General features: G+C 41.7%; 1 protein-coding gene across 5 annotated transcripts in view; it reads left to right on the top strand.

Moving 5' to 3' along the window:
• ppp4r4 (protein phosphatase 4, regulatory subunit 4) overlaps positions 1–22,581 on the top strand; it is a 118,591-nt gene that overhangs the window by 92,385 nt on the left and 3,625 nt on the right. Inside the window, exons 13-25 of one of the 5 annotated variants that reach the window (XM_029631588.2) lie at positions 6,019–6,102; positions 6,919–7,101; positions 7,665–7,770; positions 8,070–8,217; positions 8,987–9,131; positions 11,029–11,067; positions 13,037–13,108; positions 14,071–14,134; positions 15,849–15,929; positions 16,301–16,391; positions 16,669–16,727; positions 18,003–18,027; positions 20,372–20,585. In XM_029631588.2, the coding sequence (XP_029487448.1) occupies positions 6,019–6,102; positions 6,919–7,101; positions 7,665–7,770; positions 8,070–8,217; positions 8,987–9,131; positions 11,029–11,067; positions 13,037–13,108; positions 14,071–14,134; positions 15,849–15,929; positions 16,301–16,391; positions 16,669–16,727; positions 18,003–18,027; positions 20,372–20,585 (1,311 nt within the window). The other 4 variants (XM_029631591.2, XM_029631592.2, XM_065008830.1 and 1 more) reach the window with 4 other exon arrangements.

Genomic DNA, 22,581 nt, shown 5'->3' with positions numbered 1-22,581 from the left:
CACCTCCTCCCAGCTGCCCACTGTACTGAGGCTAGGAAACACTGTCACCACCGATAAATCCACGATAATCGAGAATTTCAATAAGCATTTCTCTAAGGCCGGCTATGCTTTCCACCTGGTTACCCCAACCCCAGCAGCAACTCGCCCAAGCTCCCCCCGCTTCTCCTTCACCCAAATCCAGACAGCTGATGTTCTGATAGAGCTGCAAAATCTGGATCCCTACAAATCAGTTGGGCTATACAATCTGGACCCTCTCTTCTTAAATTATCCTCCGCCTTGTTGCAACCCTTATTACTAGTCTGTTCAACCTCTCTTTCGTATCGTTTGAGATTACTAAAGATTGGAAAGCAGCCGCGGTCATCCCCCTCTTCAAAGGGGGAGACACTCTATACCCAAACTGTTATAGACCTATATCCATCCTGCCCTGCCTTTCTAAAGTCTTGGAAAACCAAGTTAACAAACCGATCACCAACCATTTCGAATCTCACTGTACCTTCTCGCTATGCAATCCGGTTTCCTAGCTGGTCATGGGTGAACTTCAGCCACACTCAAGGTCCTATCGTAACCGCCATCGATAAAGACAGTACTGTGCAGCCTCGTAAAACTGACTATCCTACCGATCCTTGACTTCGGAGATGTCATTTACAAAATATCCTCCAACACTCTACTCAACAAATTGGATGCAGTCTATCACAGTGCCATCCGTTTTGTCACCAAAGCCCCATATACTACCCACCACTGCGACCTGTATGCTCTCGTTGGCTGGTCCTCGCTTCATATTCGTCGCCAAACCCACTGGCTCCAGGTCATCTATAAGTCTTTGCTAGGTAAAGCTCCGCCTTATCTCAGCTCACTGGTCACCATAGCAACACCCACCCGTAGCACACGCTCCAGCAGGTATATTTCACAACACCCCCTTTGGCCGCCTTTACTTCCAGTTCTCTGCTGCCAATAACTGGGCCGAATTTCAAAAATCACTGAAGTTGGAGACTTAAATCTCCCTCACTAACTTTAAGCATCAGCTATCAGAGCAGTTTACCGATCGCTGCAGCTGTACACAACCCATCTGTAAATAGCCCGTCCAACCTACTACCTACCTCATTCCATATTTGTTTTTGTTTGGCACACCAGTATTTCTACTTGCACATCCTCATCTGCACGTCTCCAGTGTTAATTTCTAAATTGTAATTACTTTGCCACTATGGCCTATTTATTGCCTTACCTCCTTACTTCATTTGCACACACTATATACAGATTCTTCTATTGTGTTATTGACTGTACGTTTTTTTATCCCATGTGTAATTCTGGGTTGTTTATGTGGCACTGCTTTTGCTTTATCTTGGCCAGGTTGCAGTTGTAAATGAGAACTTGTTCTCAACTGGCCTATCTGGTTAAATAAAGGTGAAATAAAAAAAATTAAAGCTCTGGAGGCTACACTAGAGTGGATTTGAAGTCGGTTCCATGTTTGTAGCTCAAAGTGTCTAGAACCCCATTGAAAGTAATTGGAACCCAAGTTAATTTATGCAAATGTATGCAAACCTAAATATCACTTTAAGTTAATAGTTATGAATCTTTAAAGTGTTTATATCATCCTGAAGTGAGTTTGGTGTTTCTATCTTAAATGGTTAGAAAGCAGTATTTTGAACATGTTAATTGAACCGATGTTAATTATGCACATTTAAAACCAATATCAAATCAAATCAAATTTTATTGGTCACGAACACATATTTAGCAGATCTTATTGCGGGCGTAGCAAAATGCTTGTGTTCCTAGCTCCAACAGTGCAGTAGTATCTAACAATTCACAACAATACACACAAATCTGAAAGTAAAATAATGGAATAAAGAAATATATAACTACTAAGACAAGCAATGTCGGACTGGCATTGACTAAAATACAGTAGAATAGAATACAGCATATAAATATGAAATTAGTAAAGCAGTATGTAAACATTATTAAAGTGACTAGTGTTTCATAATTAAACTGACCAGTGATCCCATGTCTATGTACAGTTGAAGTCAGAAGTTTACATACACCTTAGCCAAATACATTTAAACTCAGTTTTTCACAATTCCTAACATTTAATCCTAGTAAAAATTCCCTGTCTTAGGTCAGTTAGGATCACCACTTTATTTAAAAAATGTGAAATGTCAGAATAATAGTAGAGAATGATTTATTTAAGCTTTTATTTCAGTAGGTCAGAAGTTCACATGCACTCAATTAGTATTTGGTAAAATTACCATTCAATTGTTTAACTTGGGTCAAACGTTTTGGGTAGCCTTCCACAAGCTTCCCACAATAAATTGGGTGAATTTTGGCCCATTCCTCCTGACAGAGCTGGTGTAACTGGGTCAGGTTTGTAGGCCTCCAGTTCTGCCCACAAACTTTCTATAGGATTGAGGTCAGGGCTTTGTGATGGCCACTCCAACACCTTGACTTTGTTGTCCGTAAGTCATTTTTCCACAACTTTGGAAGTATGCTTGGGGTCATTGTCCATTTGGAAGACCCATTTGCTGCCAAACTTTAACTTCCTGACTGACGTCTTGAGATGTTGCATCAATATATCCACATAATTGACCTTCCTCATGATGCCGACTATTTTGTGAAGTGCACAAGTCCCTCCAGCAGCAAAGCACCCCCACAACATGATGCTGCCACCCCTATACTTCACGGTTGGGATGGTGTTCTTCAGCTTTCAAGCATACCTCTTTTTCCTCCAAATATAACGATGGTCATTATGGCCAAACAGTTCCAGAGGACATTTTTCAAAAAAATACGATCTTTGTCCCCATGTGCAGTTGCAAACCGTAGTCTGGCTTTTTTATGTCACTTTTGGAGCAGTGGCTTCTTCCTTGCTGAACAGCCTTTCAGGTTACGTCGATATAGGACTCGTTTTACTGTGGATATGGATACTTTTGTACCTGTTTCCTCCATCTTCACAGGGTCCTTTGTCGTTGTTCTGGGATTGATTCGCACTTTTCGCACCAAAGGTCATTCATCTCTAGGAGACAGAACGCGTATCCTTCATGAGTGGTATGATGGCTGCATAGTGTTTATACTTGCGTACTATTATTTGTACAGATCGTGGTACTTTCAGGCGTTTGGAAATTTCTCCCAAGGATGAACCAAAGTTGTGGAGGTCTAAAAGAAATTCTGAGGTCTTGGCTGATTTCTTTTGATTTTCCCATGATGTCAAGCAAAGAGGCACTGAGTTTGAAGGTAGGCCTTGAAATACATCCACAGGTACACCTCCAATTGACTCTAATGATGTCAATTAGCCTATCAGAAGCTTCTAAAGCCATGACATAATTTTCTGGAATTTTCTAATCTGTTTCAAGGCACAGTCAACTTAGTGGATGTAAACTTCTGACACACTGGAATTGTGATACAGTGAATTATAAGTGAAATAATCTGTCTGTAAACAATTGTTGGAAAAATTACAAGTCATGCACAAAGTAGATGTCCTAACCGACTTGCCAAAACTGGCGTTTGTTAACAAGAAATTTGTGGAGTGGTTGAAAAACGAGCTTTAATGACTCCAACCTAAGTGTATGTAAACTTCCGACTTCAACTGTACATAGGGCAGCAGCCTTTGAGGTGCAGGGTTGAATAACAGGGTGGTAGCCAGCTAGTGATGGCCGTTTAACAGTCTGATGGCCTTGAGAAGAAGCTGTTTTTCAGTCTCTCGGTCTCAGCTTTGATGCACCTGTACTGATCACGCCTTCAGGATGGCAGCGGGGTGAACAGGCCGTGTCTCGGGTGATTGACATCCTTGATGATCTTTTTGGCCTTTCTGTGACATCGGGTGCTGTAGGTGTCCTGGAGTGCAGGCAGTGTGCTCACTGTGATGCGTTGGGCAGACCGCACCACCCTCTGGAGAGCCCTGTGGTTGCGGGCTGTGCAGTTGCGGGCTGTGCAGTTGCTGTACCAGGCGTTGTTACAGCCCTACAGGACACTCTCAATTGCACTTTTGTAAAATTTTGTGAGGATCTTAGGGGCCAAAATGAATTTCTTCATCCTGAGGTTGAAGAGCGCTGTTGCGCCTTCTTCATTACACTGTATGTGTGGGTGGACTATTTCAGATTGTCAGTGATGTGTATGTCGAGGAGCTTTTCATCTTCTCCACGTCGATGTGGATAGGGGTGTGCTCCCTCTGCTGTTTCCTGAAGTCCACGCTGTTTCCTGAAGTCCTTTGTTTTGTTGACATTGGGTGAGAGGTTATTTTCCTGGCACCACTCCGCCAGGGCCCTCACCTCCTCCCTGTAGGCTGTCTCATCATTGTTGGTAATCAAGCCTGTTACTTTTGTGTCATCTGCAAACTTGATTATTGAGTTGGAGGCGTGCTTGGCCACACAGTCATGGGTGAACAGGGAGTACAGGAGGGGGCTGAGCATACACCCTTGTGGGGCCCCTGTGTTGAGGATCAGCGACGTGGAGGTCTTGTTTCCTACCTTCACCACCCGGGGGCCAGCTCGTCAGAAAGTCCAGGACCCAGTTGCACAGGGCAGGGTTCAGACCCAGGGCCCCAAGCTTAAGGATGAGCTTGGAGAGTACTATGGTGTTGAATGCTGAGCTATAGTCAATGAATAGCATTCTTACATAGGTATTCCTCTTGTCCAGATGGGATAGGGCAGTGTGCAGTGCGATGGCGATTGCATCGTCTGTGGATCTATTGGTGCGGTATGCAAATTGAATTGGGTCTAGGGTGTCAAGTAAAGTAGAGGTGATATGATCCTTAACTAGCCTCTCAAAGCACTTCATGATGACAGAAGTGAGTGCTACGGGGCGATAGTCATTTAGTTCAGTTACCTTTCCTTTCCTTGGTACATGAACAATGGTGGACATCTTGATGCAAGTGGGGACAGCAGACTGGGATAGGGAGAGATTGAATATGTCCGTAAACACTCCAGCCAACTGGACTGCGCATGCTCTGAGGACGCGGCTATAGATGCCTTCAGGGCTGGCAGCCTTGCGAGGGTTAATACGCTTCAATGTTGTTATCAAGTCAGCTACGGAGAACGAGACCCTTACAGTCCTTGGGAGCGGGCTGCATCGGTGGCACTGTGTTATCCTCAAAGCGGGCGAAGAAGGTGTTTAGCTTTTCCTGGAGACGACTTTGGTGTCCGTGACTTGGCTGGTTTTCCCTTTGTAATCCGTGATTGTCTGTAGCCCCTGCCAAATTCGTCTTGTGTCTGAGCCATTGAAATGCGACTCCACTGTCTCTGTACTGACGTTTTGCCTGTTTGATTGCCTTACGGAGGGAATAACTACACTCTTTGTATTCAACCATATTCCCAGTCACCTTGCCATGGTTAAATGCGTGGTTCGTGCTTTCAGTTTTGCACAAATGCTGCCATCTATCCACGGTTTCTGGTTTGGGTAGGTTTTAATAGTCACAGTGGTAACAACATCCCCTATACATTTCCTGATGAACTCAGTCACCCTTTCAGTGTATACGTCAATGTTTTTCTCAGAGGCTAACCAGAACATATCCCAGTCTGCATGATGAAAAAAATCTTGAAGAATGGATTCCGATTGGTCAGACAAGTGTACTTCCTGTTTGAATTTCTGCCTATAGGAAGGGGGGAGGAAAATGTAGTCTTGATCTGATTTGCCGAAGGGAGGGTAGGGAAGGGCCTTGTAGGCATCCCGGAAGGGGGAGTAACAGTGGTCCAGCGTTTTTGCAGCGCGGGTACTACAGTCAATGGGTTGAAAGAACTTCGGTAGCATTTGCTTCGTTTAAACCCCCAGCTACAATAAATGCCGCCTCAGGGTGTATGGTTTCCAGTTTGCACAAAGTCCAGTGTAGTTCAGTCATGGAATTGGCTTGAGGGGGAATATACATGGCTGTGACTATAACCGAAGATAATTCTCTTGGAAGGTAATAAGGTCGGTATTTGATTAAGACAATTATGAAGACCATGATGTTAACGATGATGATGCTGATAACGATGACGTTGATTATGAAGATGACAACAACAATCATGATAGTGATGATGATGTTTTTATTCTGTGCAGGTATTAGATGCATTGCTAAGCCACCTTCAGGAGACTCTGGAGTTGGCCACATCGAGAGGAGAAGGGCCAGGACCTGAGAGCAAGGTACGTACCCCCGTCTATGGTCTACTGCTCTGGGCCTGTATCCACAAAATATCTCAGAGTAGGAATGCTGATCTTGTCCATATAATCTTATCATGATTTAAACTGATCCTAGATCAGCTCTCCTACTCTGAGCGGCTTTGTGGATACTTACCCAGGTCTAGTAGTCTTTGTGAATGAGCTAACCCCCTCTGCTGGTTGATTCTGTGTGGTGCAGCTATCATATATAAAGATATATACATGCACACGATTGAATGCTCCCAGTCTTATTCAACGTGTGTGTGGGTACCTATGTTTCAGACTTTTTAAAACCCTGAACCTACTAGTTGTGCGTACACGACTGTTTATCTCATAAAATAATAATAACCTATGTCCCACCTCTCATACTCTCTCTAATGTTTCACTCTGTGTTGTTTCGTTCGTTTTATCTTTCCTCTCTTTGTCATCTTCTCACTCTGGCGATGTTTCTGTATCTCAATCTTTTTTTTTTTTCTTATCTCTGTGCTCCCTCTCTCTCCCCCTGCCCCTTGCCCCCTCTCTCCCCCCGCCCCCTCTCTACTCATTATTGTATTTCTCCACCATCTGTCTCTGTCTGTACCTCTCTCACCATATTATTTTTTAACTCTTATCTACACACTTCCATCTCTTTCTCTCCCTCCTTCTCCCTTTGTCTACCCCACCTCCTCTATGCATTTTTTCTCTCCTTCCCCTCTCAACCTCACCCCTCTTTCTTATACACTTTGTGCCTCCCCCTTCCTCCATGCCCTTCTTCATTTCCCTCTCCCACCGGTCTCCCCTCCCTTCCGATGGTGGGTCCAGCAGCTGATTGTCCCCGAGCTGGTCCCGGCGCTGGCAGCGGCCGAGCAGAAGGCTGCCTTGTCGCTCCGCTGGCGTGTGCATGAGAGACTGCTGCAACGCTATGCCTGCCTGCCCCGTGTTGTTTCGGCCGACCAGATCTACTTCCGCTTCCTACAGAGGATGTTCGCCATCGTCACCACCAACGTGAGACTAGTATACATAGGGAGAATCTAAATGGACAAACTCACTTTGAATTACGTAATTGATTATAGCTCAGGGTTAGGGTTAGAGTTATGGCTGCCATGCCAGTCACATATTTCATACATATTGTAGCTACACACATACGTTGATGAACTAGCCTGAGACCTGAGTAACCTTGCCTAAGACTTGTGTTAGCTCCCTGAGCCAATGCCTAATCTTCAGCTCAATGACCTTACACATTCTTGCATTGTACAGTGTACGACCCGGGTACATTCTATTCTGACATCAATTCCCAATGAAAAACACAATGTTTCATTGTTAAACGATGTGTTCATCTCTGGTATTAGATGAGTTGATGTAGGATAGAACTTTATTCAACTATCCCACAAGAGATAGAAACTATAAAATGGAAATCCTACATTGTGTTAACAGCAGGCATGAGGATATATCTCAAGTGGCACCCTATTCCCTTCATAGTGCACTGCACTATCAAAGGAATCGGCTGCCATTTGGGACAAACACTTTGTCTCTGCTCACTAAGTGTGTCTACTCCGTGTTGTTGCCAGAACGTTCTCCCAGTCCAGAGAGAGGCGGCCAGGACGCTGTGTATGTTCCTACGCTACAACCGCAAGCAGGAGCAGAGGCAAGAGATCATCGGCAAAGTGCTGCAAGGTCTGTGTCTGTCTGTCTGTCAATAAGTCTGTCTGTCTATACATCTATCTATTTTGTTTGCCGACAAGGTTGACAAAAATAAACAATACAATGCAGACGTCTATACGGAAAAAGTGTTGACACAGGTACAACCTGTGCCATGATAGATTTTCTAAGCAAATGGCTCCCAATTCCCCAACGGTGTTACCTAGAACAAAAGAAATGACTCCTAATGTTTTGCGCAAACGTGTTAGTTTGTGTGACTTTTGTAATGTAATGTATATCCTGCCTTCTCCCCCTTCCCTCCCCCTCGTTTGCAGAGCTTGCTCAGGGCAGAAGTTACTGGAACAGGCTTCGCTACCTGGACCTGTGTGAGATTGCCATGGAGCTCTTCTCAAAGGCCTACTTCTGCAAACACTTCCTCATCCAGGCTCTGGAGCTGGTCAATGACCCTGTAGCCAACGTCAGGTACTGGATTCAGTAATTAATAAGTTACTTAAAAGGACAAGCAGGGATTCAAACGACAAACGTCTGTCCCACCACTTTTTTTGGTGAACATCTGAAGAATGGGCATGGAGAAATGTAATACTTTCAAATTCCTGTACGGAGTTATGGATTCATGGACGTCATCCATTTCACCATGTTTTGAGGCTATACCGGATTTGTTTAGAATTAAATTGTTCACAAATAATGGAGTGAAACATGCTTATATTTTGGGTTCCGTTGGGGTACGACAGTTGAACTAAGCCCATGAGTAATTTATAAGTTACTGTATATTCTTCAAGAGTAAATGGCTACATATAATTAATTTAAAAGTCAAAACCAATCCCAGATTGCTCCTTTAATTCCTTCATTTGATTTTTTGAGTGCTTTTCTAGATGCTTTACTTCATATGGAGACACCTCATCCATCATCAATGGCATCCATTTCTTGGCAGCCATTTCTTGTACAAGCTCACCACACATCCGCTTGTACATTTGCTCTCATGGTGGGACATCTAACGTTGCGTGCTGTTGTAGGCAATGGATGAAAGATGATCTTAGTACTATGGAGCTTTAGAGAAATTCATCCTCTGAGTATGCCATGTATATTTGCCATGGTCATGTTCAGTAAGCACTCCCTTGCCAAACGTTTTGCAACAGAAAATGAAAATCTACATTCTTATTGGACACACTCAGGTTGTGCCCTCCCTGTTAGAATTGTTTTTCCTGTTTTGTGCCGAATAAACATGACCCAGGTATAAGCTGTGCCACATGCTGCCCCAGCTGAGGTCCACCATCAGGCTGCCTGCAGACAAACACCTCCTGCAACAGCTGGAGTTCTGCGTCCGCAAGCTACTCTGTCGGGAGAAGGACAAGGATGTGGTGGCCACCGTCCGCAAGGTGAGGGAGGGAGGGGTGGATGATATTACTGAGTACTATTTCAATTTGGGTCACTTAGAAATGTCCTTGTTTTTTAAAGAAAAGCACATTTTTTGTCCATTAAAATAACATCAAATTGATCCGAAATACAGTGTAGACATTGTTAATGTTGTAAATGACCATTGTAGCTGGAAACGGCAGATTTTTTTATGGAATACAGTGGGGCAAAAAAGTATTTAGTCAGCCACCAATTGTGCAAGTTCTCCCACTTAAAAAGATGAGAGAGGCCTGTAATTTTCATCATAGGTACACTTCAACTGTGACAGACAAAATGGAGAAAAAAAATCCAGAAAATGACATTGTAGGATTTTTCATGAATTTATTTGCAAATTATGGTGGAAAATAAGTATTTGGTCACCTACAAACAAGCAAGATTTCTCGCTCTCACAGACCTGTAACTTCCTCTTTAAGAGGATCCTCTGTCCTCCACTTGTTACCTGTATTAATGGCACCTGTTTGAACTTGTTATCAGTATAAAATACACCTGTCCACAAACTCAAACAGTCACACTCCAAACTCGACTATGGCCAAGACCAAAGAGCTGTCAAAGGACACCAGAAACAAAATTGTAGACCTGCACCAGGCTGGGAAGACTGAATCTGCAATAGGTAAGCAGCTTGGTTTGAAGAAATCAACTGTGGGAGCAATTATTAGGAAATGGAAGACATACAAGACCACTGATAATCTCCCTCGATCTGGGGCTCCAAGCAAGATCTCACCCCGTGGGGTCAAAATGATCACAAGAACCGTGAGCAAAAATCCCAGAACCACACGGGGGGACCTAGTGAATGACCTGCAGAGAGCTGGGACCAAAGTAACAAAGCCTACCATCAGTAACACACTATGCCACCAGGGACTCAAATCCTGCAGTGCCAGACGTGTCCCCCTGCTTAAGCCAGTACATGTCCAGGCCCGTCTGAAGTTTACTAGAGAGCATTTGGATGATCCAGAAGAAGATTGGGAGAATGTCATATGGTCAGATGAAACCAAAATAGAACTTTTTGGTAAAAACTCAACTCGTCGTGTTTGGAGGACAAAGAATGCTGAGTTGAATCCAAAGAACACCATACCAACTGTGAAACATGGGGGTGGAAACATCATGCTTTGGGGCTGTTTTTCTGCAAAGGGACCAGGACGACTGATCCGTGTAAAGGAAAGAATGAATGGGGCCATGTATCGTCAGATTTTGAGTGAAAACCTCCTTCCATCTGCAAGGGCATTGAAGATTAAACGTGGCTGGGTCTTTCAGCATGACAATGATCCCAAACACACCGCCCGGGCAACGAAGGAGTGGCTTCGTAAGAAGCATTTCAAGGTCCTGGAGTGGCCTAGCCAGTCTCCAGATCTCAACCCCATAGAAAATCTTTGGAGGGGGTTGAAAGTCCGTGTTGCCCAGCCGCAGCCCCAAAACATCATTGCTCTAGAGGAGATCTGCATGGAGGAATGGGCCAAAATACCAGCAACAGTGTGTGAAAAACTTGTGAAGACTTACAGAAAACGTTTGACCTCTGTCATTGCCAACAAAGGGTATATAACAAAGTATTGAGATAAACTTTTGTTATTGACCAAATACTTATTTTCCACCATAATTTGCAAATAAATTCATAAAAAATCCTACAATGTGATTTTCTGGATTTTTTTTGTCATTTTATCTGTCATAGTTGAAGTATAGCTATGATGAAAATTACAGGCCTCTCATCTTTTTAAGTGGGAGAACTTGCACAATTGGTGGCTGACTAAATACTTTTTTGCCCCACTGTATATATATATACACACACACACACATATATATATATATACACACACACATATATGTATATATATATATGTAAACATTCTTTTTTATTTATTTTTTTAGACAGTGCTGGAATTGGACAAAATGGACATCACAGAACCTGTAAGTAATCCCTTACTTTCTTCACTCTTTTTAGAATACTTGGAAGAATGGTTATGTAGCAGATAGCAATGTCCTATAAGCATGTCAGCTAAAGTTGCTTACAGTTAGTTAGCAACCGTTTCTACACTCTTTTGCAAGCTACCATAATTCTGTCGTTTCAAAAACCTCTCTCCAAAAATGACGAGGTGTCGCCAGTTGTATTTACATTTTAATTTATTGTATTGATATGGCGGGCAGCAGGTAGCCTGGCGGTTAGACCCTACCAGTTAGCGCATTGGGCAGTAACTGAAAGGTCGCTGGTTCGAATACCCAAGCCCACAAGTTGAAAAAACATGCCTTTGAGCAAGGCATTTAACCCTTATTTGCTCCAGGCTCATTTGGAAAGTATTCAGACACCTTCCCTTTATCCACATTTTGTTATTTTACAGACTTATTCTAAAATTGATTAAATAAATACAAATCTAAAGTCTACACACAATACACAATGACAAAGCGAAAACAGGTTTTTAGAAATGTTTGCAAATGTAATAAAAATTCAAAACCAGTATTCAAAACCATTGCTATGAGAAATTTACCTCGGGTGAATTCTGTTTCCATTGATCATCCTTCAGATGTTTCTTCAACTTGATTGGAGTCCACGGGTGGTAAATTCAATTGATTTGACATGATTGACACCGGAGGGGATGGCTGCCGTTTTATGGCTATTTTGTTAGTTTTTTTCACGTTGTTTGTAACTTATTTTTTTAACTTATTTTGTACATAATGTTGCTGCTACTGTCTCATATGACAGAAATGTGTTTCTGGACGTCAGAACAGCGATTACTCACCTTGAACTGGACAAAGATTTTTTCTTTAACGAGTATCCCTGTCATTTGAGTGAAGAAAAGACGGAGAAAGAGGGGGTGGGGGTCGTGGCTGCCTTCTGAGAATTTCATAGGCAAGTGCATAATCCTCCACTACCATCCTTTCTATTGGCCAACTTGCAATCACTGGAAAACAAAAGGTATGCTATACAATCAAGACTATTCTACCAACGGAACATTAAAAACTAAATATCTTATGTTTCACCGAGTTGTGGCTGAACGACGACACGGATAATATAGAGCTGGCGGGATTTTCCATGCATCGACAGGACAGAGAAGCTACGTCTGGTATGGCTCGCCTGAGGTAGAGTAGCTTATGATAAGCTGTAGACCACACTAGCTACCAAGAAAGTTCATCTAAATTATTCAAGGCCATCTATTTACCACCACAAACCGATGCTAGGACTAAGACTGCACTCAACCAGCTGGATAAGGCCATAAGAAAACAAGAAAATGCTCATCCAGAAGCGCCGCTCCTAGTGATCAGCAGCGGCGCTCCTAGTTAATGCAGGCAAACTTAAATCCTGTTTTACCTCATTTCAACCAGCATGTCACTTGAAGCAACCAGAGGAAAACAACTCTAGACCACGTTTACTCCACACACAGACGCATACAACGCGATCCCTCGCCCTCCATTTGGCAAATATGACCATAAGTCTATCCTCCAGAAGGACAACCCCAGCACTCTACCAATCAGGCCTTTATTGTAGAGTGGCCAGACTGAAGCCACTCCTCAGTACAATGCACATGACAGTTTGCCAAAAGGCACAAAAAGACTCCTTCAGACCATGAGAAATAAGATTCTCTGGTCTGATGAAACCAAGATTGAACTCTTTGGCCTGAATGATGGAGGCCACTGTGTTCTTGGGGACTTTCAATGCTGCAGAAAACCTGTTTTCACTTTGTCATTATGAGGTATTGTCTGTAGATTGCTGAGGATAAAACATTTTTTTACTCTATTTTAAAATAAGGCTGTAATGTGAAAAAAGTCAAGGGGTCCGAGTACAGCTCTATTATCCCGAAAGGTTGCTTTCTATTGTTACAACATGGAAGTGCTACCACAGGTCTGATTTGAATACAGTATAATATGTACTTTTCCATGTTAGTACCATAAGAGACACGAGAGAGATCTACTAGACCAGAAGAAGGAGAAGGAAGAGACTCTACTGCTGGAGATGGTGAGGGACTTATTTTTATACAATGTAGATTTTGGGGCAGTAACTCATAGCACCACACACACACAAGTTAAGCTTGTTAGTGTATGTACTATTAACCCTCTTCTAAAGATGGTGAGGGATTTTACACCATCCTGTCAATACGTAGCACTATGTCACCAAACATCGCCTTGTTCTTATTATTTGTAGAACTAATATTTTATAAGCCCCCTTTTATGCGTACAGCACTGTCAGTTTATTATTAGTGGAAAATAAAACAAGCAAACATGCGTCTTTGATCAGAACAATATTGGTATTTTTAACATCCATACCCGTGCATGAATGAACCTTTTCAAAGATTCTATTTTCATTCCTTTCTTCAGAAAGCTTTTTTGACTCTCTTTATTTATAAAGAGATGGATTGATGTCCTGTTATTCAATTCCTCTAGCACCCTGCTCTAGTCCAGTGGTATTCAAACTTTTTCAGAGGTGACCTTCTCACAGAGGTGTGTGTGTGTGTGTGTGTGTAAATATAGCAGCAAGCAGCAAGGAAGGGGTCTTTTGAAGGGGGATATATGGGCTTGGTTGTACAAGGCACAATATGTTTGGAAGGACGAAACTTCAAATGTCAACATGTAAAACTATTTTAATCTATAACCTAAGGTAATTAGTAACCAATCATTTTATTAGCATTGTGTTTGCTAGTAAAGAGTGGTGCAGTATCTAGCTAGTTAACTATAAATAAATATATTAATACAGTATAATAAATAGTTGGCCCCACCGTTAGCCAAGTTAGTTTGATAGCTAGCTAAAGCTATTTACAGTTAGTTAGCAACTGCATCAACACTATTTTGCTAGCTACCATAATGTTATTGTGTCAAAACATGACCTCTAAGATGATGAATATGTCACAGTTTACAGATTGCAATAACTGCCTTTGTTTCTTTTTTTTTAACCCTTTGAGTCGCTACTCTCGTCCACCACAGGAACAGCTAGAGCGACAGCAGAGCGAAGCCAAGCTCACCAGTGAAAAACACACAGAAAAGAAACGTACGTTCCCACACACATCACACATCTGCTTTGAGATTCTTACTCATATACAGTTGAAGTCGGAAGTTTACATACACTTTGGTTGGAGTCATTAAAACTCGTTTTTTTCAAACACTCCACAAATTTCTTGTTAACAAACTATAGTTTTGGCAAGTCAGTTAGGACATCTATTTTGTGCATGACACAAGTAATTTTTCCAACAATTGTTTACAGACAGATTATTTCACTTACTGTATCACAAATCCAGTGTTTCAAGAAGTTTACATATACTAAATTGACTGTGCCTTTTAACAGCTTGGAAAATTCCATAAAATGATGTCATGGCTTTAGAAGCTTCTGATAGGCTAATTGACATCATTTGAGTCAATTGAAGGTGTACCTGTGGATGTATTTTAAGGCCTACCTTCAAACTCAGTGCTTTTGCTTGACATCATGGGAAAATCAAAAGTAATCAGCCAAGACCTCAGAAATAAAATTTGTAGACCTCCACAAGTCTGGTTCATCCTTGGGAGCAATTTCCAAACGCCTGAAGGTTCCACGTTCATCTGTACAAACAATAGTACGCAAGTATAAACAACAACCACTCAGCCGCCATACTGCTCAGGAAGGAGACGCGTTCTGTCTCCTAGAAATACGTACTTTGGTGTGAAAGGTGCAAATCAATCCCAGAACAACGGCAAAGGACGTTGTGAAGATGCTGGAGGAAACAGGTACAAAAGTATCTATATCCACAGTAAAACTAGTCCTATATCGACATGACCTGAAAGGCCGCTCAGCAAGGAAGAAACCACTACTCCAAAACCGACATAAAAAAGCCAGACTACGGTTTGTAACTACACATGGGGACAAAGATCGTACTTTTTGGAGAAATGTCCTCTGGTCTCATGTAACAAAAATAGAACTGTTTATCCATAATAATGTTTGGAGGAAAAAGGGGGAGGCTTGCAAGCCGAAGAACACCATCCCAACCGTGAAGCACGCAGGTGGCAGCATCATGTTGTGGGGGTGCTTTGCTGAAGGAGGGACTGGTGCACTTCACAAAATAGATGGCATCATGAGGCTGAAAAATTACGTGAATATCAAGACATCAGTCAGGAAGTTCAAGCTTGGTCGCAAATGGGTCTTCCAAATGGATAATGACCCCAAGCATACTTCCAAAGTTGTGGCAAAATGGTTTAAGGACATCAAAGCCAATGTATTGGAGTGGCCATCACAAAGCTCTAAATCCTATAGAAAATGTGTGGGCAGAACTTAAAAAGTGTGTGCGAGCAAGGAGACCTACAAACCTGACTCAGTTACACCAGCTCTGTCAGGAGGAACGGGCCAAAATTCACCCAACTTATTGTGGGAAGCTTGTGGAAGGCTACCCGAAACGTTTGACCCAAGTTTAACAATTGCAAGGCAATGCTACCAAATACTAACTGAATGTATGTAAACTTCTGACCCACTGGGAATGTGATGAAATAAATAAAAACTGAAATAAATCATTCTCTACTATTATTTTGACATTTCACATTCTTAAAATAAAGTGGTGATCCTAACTGACCTAAGACATGATTAAATGTCAGGAATTATAGAAACTTGAGTTTAAATGTATTTGGCTAAGGTGTATGTTAACTTCTGATTTCAACTGTATTATAGATAATACACAGATCTCAAATTCATTGAGACATGGTGTGACATGTTGTGACTGTGTGGGTGGCTGTGTTGGCAGGGAGGGACAGTAAGACAGGGTTGTCAGGGACCAAGGGCCTGTCTGGATCCACGTCCGGGGCCACTTTGTCCACCTCCTCCGGTAAGACTGGGAATCAATCAATATCTTTATTTTTCCAATTGGGAAATTTGTCAACGTGGGAGAGAGAAACACTGGCAACACCTTATAAGCATTCATTAACTCTATGAACAATTAATACATTTGTATTTTATTATTTGTAAACACACATTTTTGAAGATTTCATTTATTGTAAAGTGTTACTAAAGCACTTCCTTGACCATGGATAGAAATGTATGCCATTCTAGCATAACTGTAAGGGTTTTGATAACTCTGTTCCCACAGCAACAGTAGCAGATTGTTGCACACGACAAAGCGCTTTCAACTCAGTGAATCAGGACAAAAAACATATGAGCCAATAAGCTATCCTGATCATGGTGATGATGAATCTACAGGTAAAGAGTTGAGGAAGGCCAAACTGGCACGGAGTCGGTCGCTTAGCAGCCACCCTACTACACCCAAGATGGCTAATCCAGACAAAACTCTGTAAGTAGTACCCTGTCCAACCATATCCCTAACCCAAAACATCACTATATAATTTTGCTGAAATATATTTTGATATATTATATTTAATCAAACATAAATATATTTTAAAGAAATACTCTTTATAGGAACAACTATGCTTTTCGATTGTTATTTTAAGAAAATAAATCTCGCAAGCACACACACATTCCAGTAACATTTATATTTATGGGACCACGTATATGTTTTAGCCACTTGTTATTGTCTTGACACATTCTTCCTTCTTGGTTTTCCTCCCCAGAAAGGTCAAGGATTCAGGAAGCTGTCCTGGAAAAGGGAAGAACTTGCTTCCTATGAATGGTAATCAAGTATTCCTATTTTAGTGCATTGCTCATCCTATTTTAGTGCAAATCATCCTATATTTCCCAGCTAGTTCCTTGAAAGTTGTGGGAACCAACCTATGTTGTTGGTTTCAGATTGGTTCCGGGAACAAAGCACTACATTTCTTAACCGGTAAAACAAAAAACAAAAAAGTACATTCTGACAACAAAAGCGACCTAAAAACAACAGTTTGTTTTTAGTTTGCAGGGAGGTTCTCTGACAATGTTTTACTCTAGTTACTTTAAAGTTTTTCCTGGAGGTTTTATTGAGGCTCTGAGAATGGAAATTGTAGGTTATTTGAAATAACATTCTGAGAACGTTCTCTACATGTTATAAAAGTTTTATGGTTATTATTGAACATTTTCTTAACACTAAGAACGAAATTTAAATTTATTTTTTACAACTTCCTTTAATTAAACTTTCACTAAAAAATATTTATTTTGTGTTAACGTTTTTAAACTCTAAACACACATACATTTATTTTCTTTGGCATTAATCATTCAAACACATACATTTTTCATCAGTGGTGGAAAAAGTACCCAATAATTATACTTGAGTCAAAGTAAAGATACCTTAATTGGGGCTAGCCCTGAATACTGCCCCTTCTGGAGGAATTCGGTACCCATATAAAACATGATACATTTTTGTCAAAAGTTGCTAATATATGCATATAAAAATATTATCGAATAGGAAACACTCTAAAGCTTCTAAAACCGTTTAAATTGTGTCTCTATGTAAAGCAGAAGTGTCAGGGCATGCATTCTCCCAAAGTCTCTCTTGTAATGGAAAAAGTTGCCACCACTTCGACGTCATCATATACACACTTCCCAAGCAGTTATAACCATGGAAACAGTTTCTACGTCTTCAGCGCGAAGCCTGCTTTCGATGAGGCGTGTAACTGTGAGAATCGCGCGCTCACGAGACGTTCAGCGTGCCCAAACGTCTCGGTGACGCAAAAAAAAAGTTTACCCAATGCGCGCTGTGATGTTTCTCTCTCTTTCCCTCAGGATGGATTGAACAACGTGTGTGTGTCTGTTCGCCCTCACGATTGCTGTAGACCTTTATAACATGTTAAGGCTTAATTATAAACATAGTTTGACAAGTTTTACTCGACATATAATGTATACTTTCGACGTTTTGGTGCGCATCCACTTGAAATTTGCATACATTTAGACCGAAATGTGGCTAGTTTGAGAACCGAAAGACACAGACTTGAAAACTGAACGCTAACTTGGTGAGTATTAACCCTTCCAGGTCTTCTGATGGAAGAACAGCCACGGTAAGGGAATATTTATGTGTTCATTTTGGGTTTTGTCGACTCCAAGATAGAGGAGTCATTATGCTAAATGGGAGCGCCGAATCCCTATTATAGCCTAGTGAACACAAAATGGAACGTTAAAAATAAATGTAACACAGCGATTGCATTTAGAAGAAGTTTATCTTGCCATACATATGTAAAACATGCATATTTAGTCAAAGTTTATGATGTGTATTCCTTGTTAGCTGACGTTATCTGCCGGAGCTATTTTATTTCTCCTGACATTGCAGTAGCATTTTTTGAACGATGCATAATTGTAAACAGAGATTTATGGATATATATTGCAGATTATTGAAAAAAAAATGAATGTACTGTGTAACATGTTATATTACTGTCATCTGATGAAGATTTCAAAAGGTTAGTGAAATGATTTTTCTTTTAATCCTGCGTTTGTTGATTGCATATTTTTTCCTACTTGGCTATGCTAATGAGGTATGTCTGCAGTGGTGGTTGGACATAAATATGTGCTATGTTTTCGCCGTAAAACATTTTAAAAATCTGACTTGCTGGGTAGATAAACAACTTGTTTATCTTTCATTTGAGCCATTTTTTCTTGCTAATCTGTGGAGGTTAAATATTTTTAGGATTATTTCTTGCGTTCCCTGCGCCACATTACAGCTCAGGGGGGGGGGGGTTCCCAAAGGGGAACTAGTAGCCCTAACAGGTTTACACCACTTTACACCACTGCACAGCATCAGTGAGATTTGATTCTATGATCTTATCTTCTCTATCCATGGAATTAGTCCCCTGCGCCACCAGGTTGGCACCAGCGTGCCATGTTTTGTTACGCATACAAAGCTGTTCATTTTTGTTTATTCACTCATTAAGTTCAGGTGTGGCCAATTAGTGGGCACGACCAAAGCACCTGAACACACTTAACAAGATATACTGTAGGATAGAGTTTTGTTGAAGCTGAGAAAGGGAATGGTATTGTTTTTAAATAACATTCTATTAACACTGTGAAAGTTACAAACGTTTTCTTGTGGTTTTTATGGAACGTTTTCATGTTGTGAGAACAAAATCTAAAGGCCCAGTGCAGTCAAGAATGTGATTTCCTGTGTTTTTATATATATTTCCACAATATGAGGTTAGAATAGTACTGTGAAAATTAATAATGCCCTTTTAGTGTAAGAGCTGTTTGAAAAGACTGCCTGATATTTCAGGCTGTTTTGGTGGGATGGTGTTTTGGCCTGCCTAGTGATATCACCAGGAAGAAAGAATTCCAAACCTCTTCCAATAACAGCTAGTTTTCAGTTTTCCCCTCCCATCTAAGACCACTCCCAGACAGTCCTAGCAAAATGTTATTTTTGACCATTTCAATTGAAAACAATCACAGTAAGTTTACCCCAAAACTATTTTATATTCTGATAAAAACAGCTCCATTGGACCTTTAAAATTTGACGTCACTGTGTAGAATATAATTTTTTAGAACATTCCCAGAATATTGGTAAGAACTGACATGAAATATACATTCTCTGAACGTTCTGAGAACGTCGCTTAAGTCACACACTTTTTTGGAATGTTCCCAGAATGTAGTAAAAAATATTACATTAAACATGGGAACTTTTAGTGGAATGTTCTGTGGTAGTACTGAAATTCCCACAGAAGAATGTTGTTTCTTAAAGTTCTCTGAACAATTTGAGAACATGACTTCAAAAAGAACCATGTTGGAAACGTTATCCTGAAAGTACTGAAACATTCCCTCAGAAGAACATTGTTTCTTAAAGTTCTTTGAACTTTTTGAGAACATTCCCAAAGTCAAATCATTCTGAGAACCTTCCTAGAATATTACAACAAATTAAATGAAATGTAACCATGTGTGATCCTTCTGTTAAAGTAATGCAACACTCCAAAAAGCTGGGTCATTCTTGTAAGTGCAACTCCTATTTTAGTGCAACTCATCTGATTTTAGTGCCGATATTAAATAAATAAATACAGAAATATGAACACAATTCCTTGATAACCATTTGTAAACCTCAATCGGTATGGTGTCCACATTCCAGCCCATCAGATTATAAACATGAGGAGAAATGTACAGATGTCAATGCCAAATTACAGAAAAGATCAGCCCTATCTAATTTTTGGAGTGAACTATTCCCTAAATACATACAGACTCAGGTGACCTTCCAAACCCCTGATTTGGAGAGCCCTGGAGCATGTGCTCTCTCCCTGTCAACTAAATTAGCATGAATAAATAAACAATTATTTTAAATCCAAATTTTCCACTGTGTCACTTCCTGTGGTCACCTCATCACTTAGTCTGTCACATCATCAGTCACCTCATCACTTCCTGTGTGTGTTGCAGCGGACGAGGCTCTGCGGTCGCACCACTTCAGCGTGGCAGCAGCGTCGTCGGTGCTGTCTCCAACTCCCTCGGCTTCCTCCATGCCCGTCCTGATCCGCAGCAACACCACCAACACCTTGGTGGACCACCCGCACCAACACCAGCACCGCAGCAGCACCCTGGACCACCGCTCCACCAACGGGAGCAAGGACACCCAGTCCAGAAAACTCTCCATGTAGGTCCTCTCTCAGCACTCATCGTCCTCCGTCCAATTCCAATAACCCTATTTTACTATGGCATCACCGTTTGAAAAACTGTGTGCCCGCCAGGGATGTGTTAACTAGGAACCAAACAGACCGAAACAGGGGAGGGTGCTACCTGAACTTGTCCAATATGAAACTCTGGTTTTCGTTGAAAAACGTTTTTCTACGGTGTGAACTAATGCATACACCCCAGGTTCAATAGGAGACATTAGTTCATCAAGTTTAGATATCTGCACTCACACCTATAGCTTGTTGGCTCCTTCATGATTTACACTATGAGTGAATCCACAACAATACCAAATCCAAACCAAAGTAAATGGATTTTGGAAATTGCAATAGACACCATCCCAAACCAATGCATTATTTTACCTCTGAGTACACCAATTATGTCAGTGATTTTTTTGCATTGACACAATCAAAACCAACTTGAACGGCATATCTTTCAGCGTGACTTCTTTGATATTAGTCTTAAGTGACTTTTTGGAACTGCAGTGAAGCAAATACACCCCAGGTTCCAAAGAATAGCGAGTTGTTACTATTTAGCAAGCGAGACATTCCTGTGAACAACTTAACTCTGAGGAAAGAGATAAAACATTAAATGAATGCATTTTAGAGCAACAGAGTTGGGACAAACCAGTTCACTTTTAGTATTTTATGATGCTAAAAATGTAACTTGCAACTGTTTACCCCGCTTATACAGTCGTTGTTTACATAGTGATGTAACAGTGAAATAGGGTTACTCAAAGTCCACCCCCTACAGCCTCTGGTCTAGTCAACCCTCTAGGCCAGTGGTCACTAAGGGGGGGTCAAAATCAAAAGTAACAGTCAGTATCTGGTGTGACCACCAGCTGCATTAAGTACTGCAGTGCATCTCCTCTTCATGGACTGCACCAGATTTGCCAGTTCTTGCTGTGAGATGTTACCCCACTCTTCCACCAAGGCACCTGTGAGTTCCCGGACATTTCTGGGGGGAATGGCCCTAGCCCTCACCCTCCGATCCAACAGGTCCCAGACGTGCTCGATGGGATTGAGATCTTGGCTTTTCGGTGGACATGACGGACCCTCCACCTCCAAATCGATCCCGCTCCAGAGTACACGTCTCGGTGTAACGCTCATTACTTCGTCGATAAACGCGAATCCGACCATCACCCCTGGTGAGACAAAACCGTGACTCGTCAGTGATGAGCACTTTTTGCCAGTCCCGTCTGGTCCAGCGACGGTGGGTTTGTGCCCATAGGCGACGTTGTTGCCGGTGATGTCTGGTGAGGACCTCCCTCAGTCCAGCCTCTCTCAGCCTATTGTGGACAGTCTGAGCACTGATGGAGGGATTGTGCGTCCCTGGTGTAACTCGGGCAGTTGTTGTTTCGATCCTGTACCTGTCCCGTAGGTGTGATGTTCAGATGTACCAATCCTGTGCAGGTGTTGTTACACGTGGTCTGCCACTGCGAGGGTGATCAGCTGTCCGTCCTGTCTCCCTGTAGTGCTGTCTTAGGCGTCTCACAGTACGGACATTGCAATTTATTGCCCTGGCCACATCTGCCTCCTTGCAGCATGCCGAAGGCACGTTCCCGCAGATGACCAAGGACCCTGGGCATCTTTCTTTTGGTGTTTTTCAGAGTCAGTAGAAAGGCCTCTTTAGTGTCCTAAGTTTTTATAACTGTGACCTTAATTGCCTACCGTTTTTAAGCTGTTAGTGTCTTAACGAACGTTCCACGGGTGCATGTTCATTAATTGTTTATGGTTCATTGAACAAGCATGGGAAACAGTGTTATATTATATACAATACTGTTTACAATGAAGATCTGTGAAGTTATTTGGGTTTTCACGAATTATCTTTGAAAGACAGGATCCTGAAAAGGGGGCGTTTCTTTTTTTGCTGAGTTTATAATATATGTGGACAGCCCTTCAAATTAGTGAATTCGGCTATTTCAGCCACATCCGTTGCTGACAGGTGTATAAAAATCGAGC

Source organism: Oncorhynchus nerka, linkage group LG24 (genome assembly GCF_034236695.1).
Source record: "Oncorhynchus nerka isolate Pitt River linkage group LG24, Oner_Uvic_2.0, whole genome shotgun sequence".
Classification (NCBI taxonomy): domain Eukaryota; kingdom Metazoa; phylum Chordata; class Actinopteri; order Salmoniformes; family Salmonidae; genus Oncorhynchus; species Oncorhynchus nerka.
The sequence above is the reverse complement of the archived record's forward strand: the minus strand, read 5'-3'. Positions and strand labels throughout refer to the sequence as shown.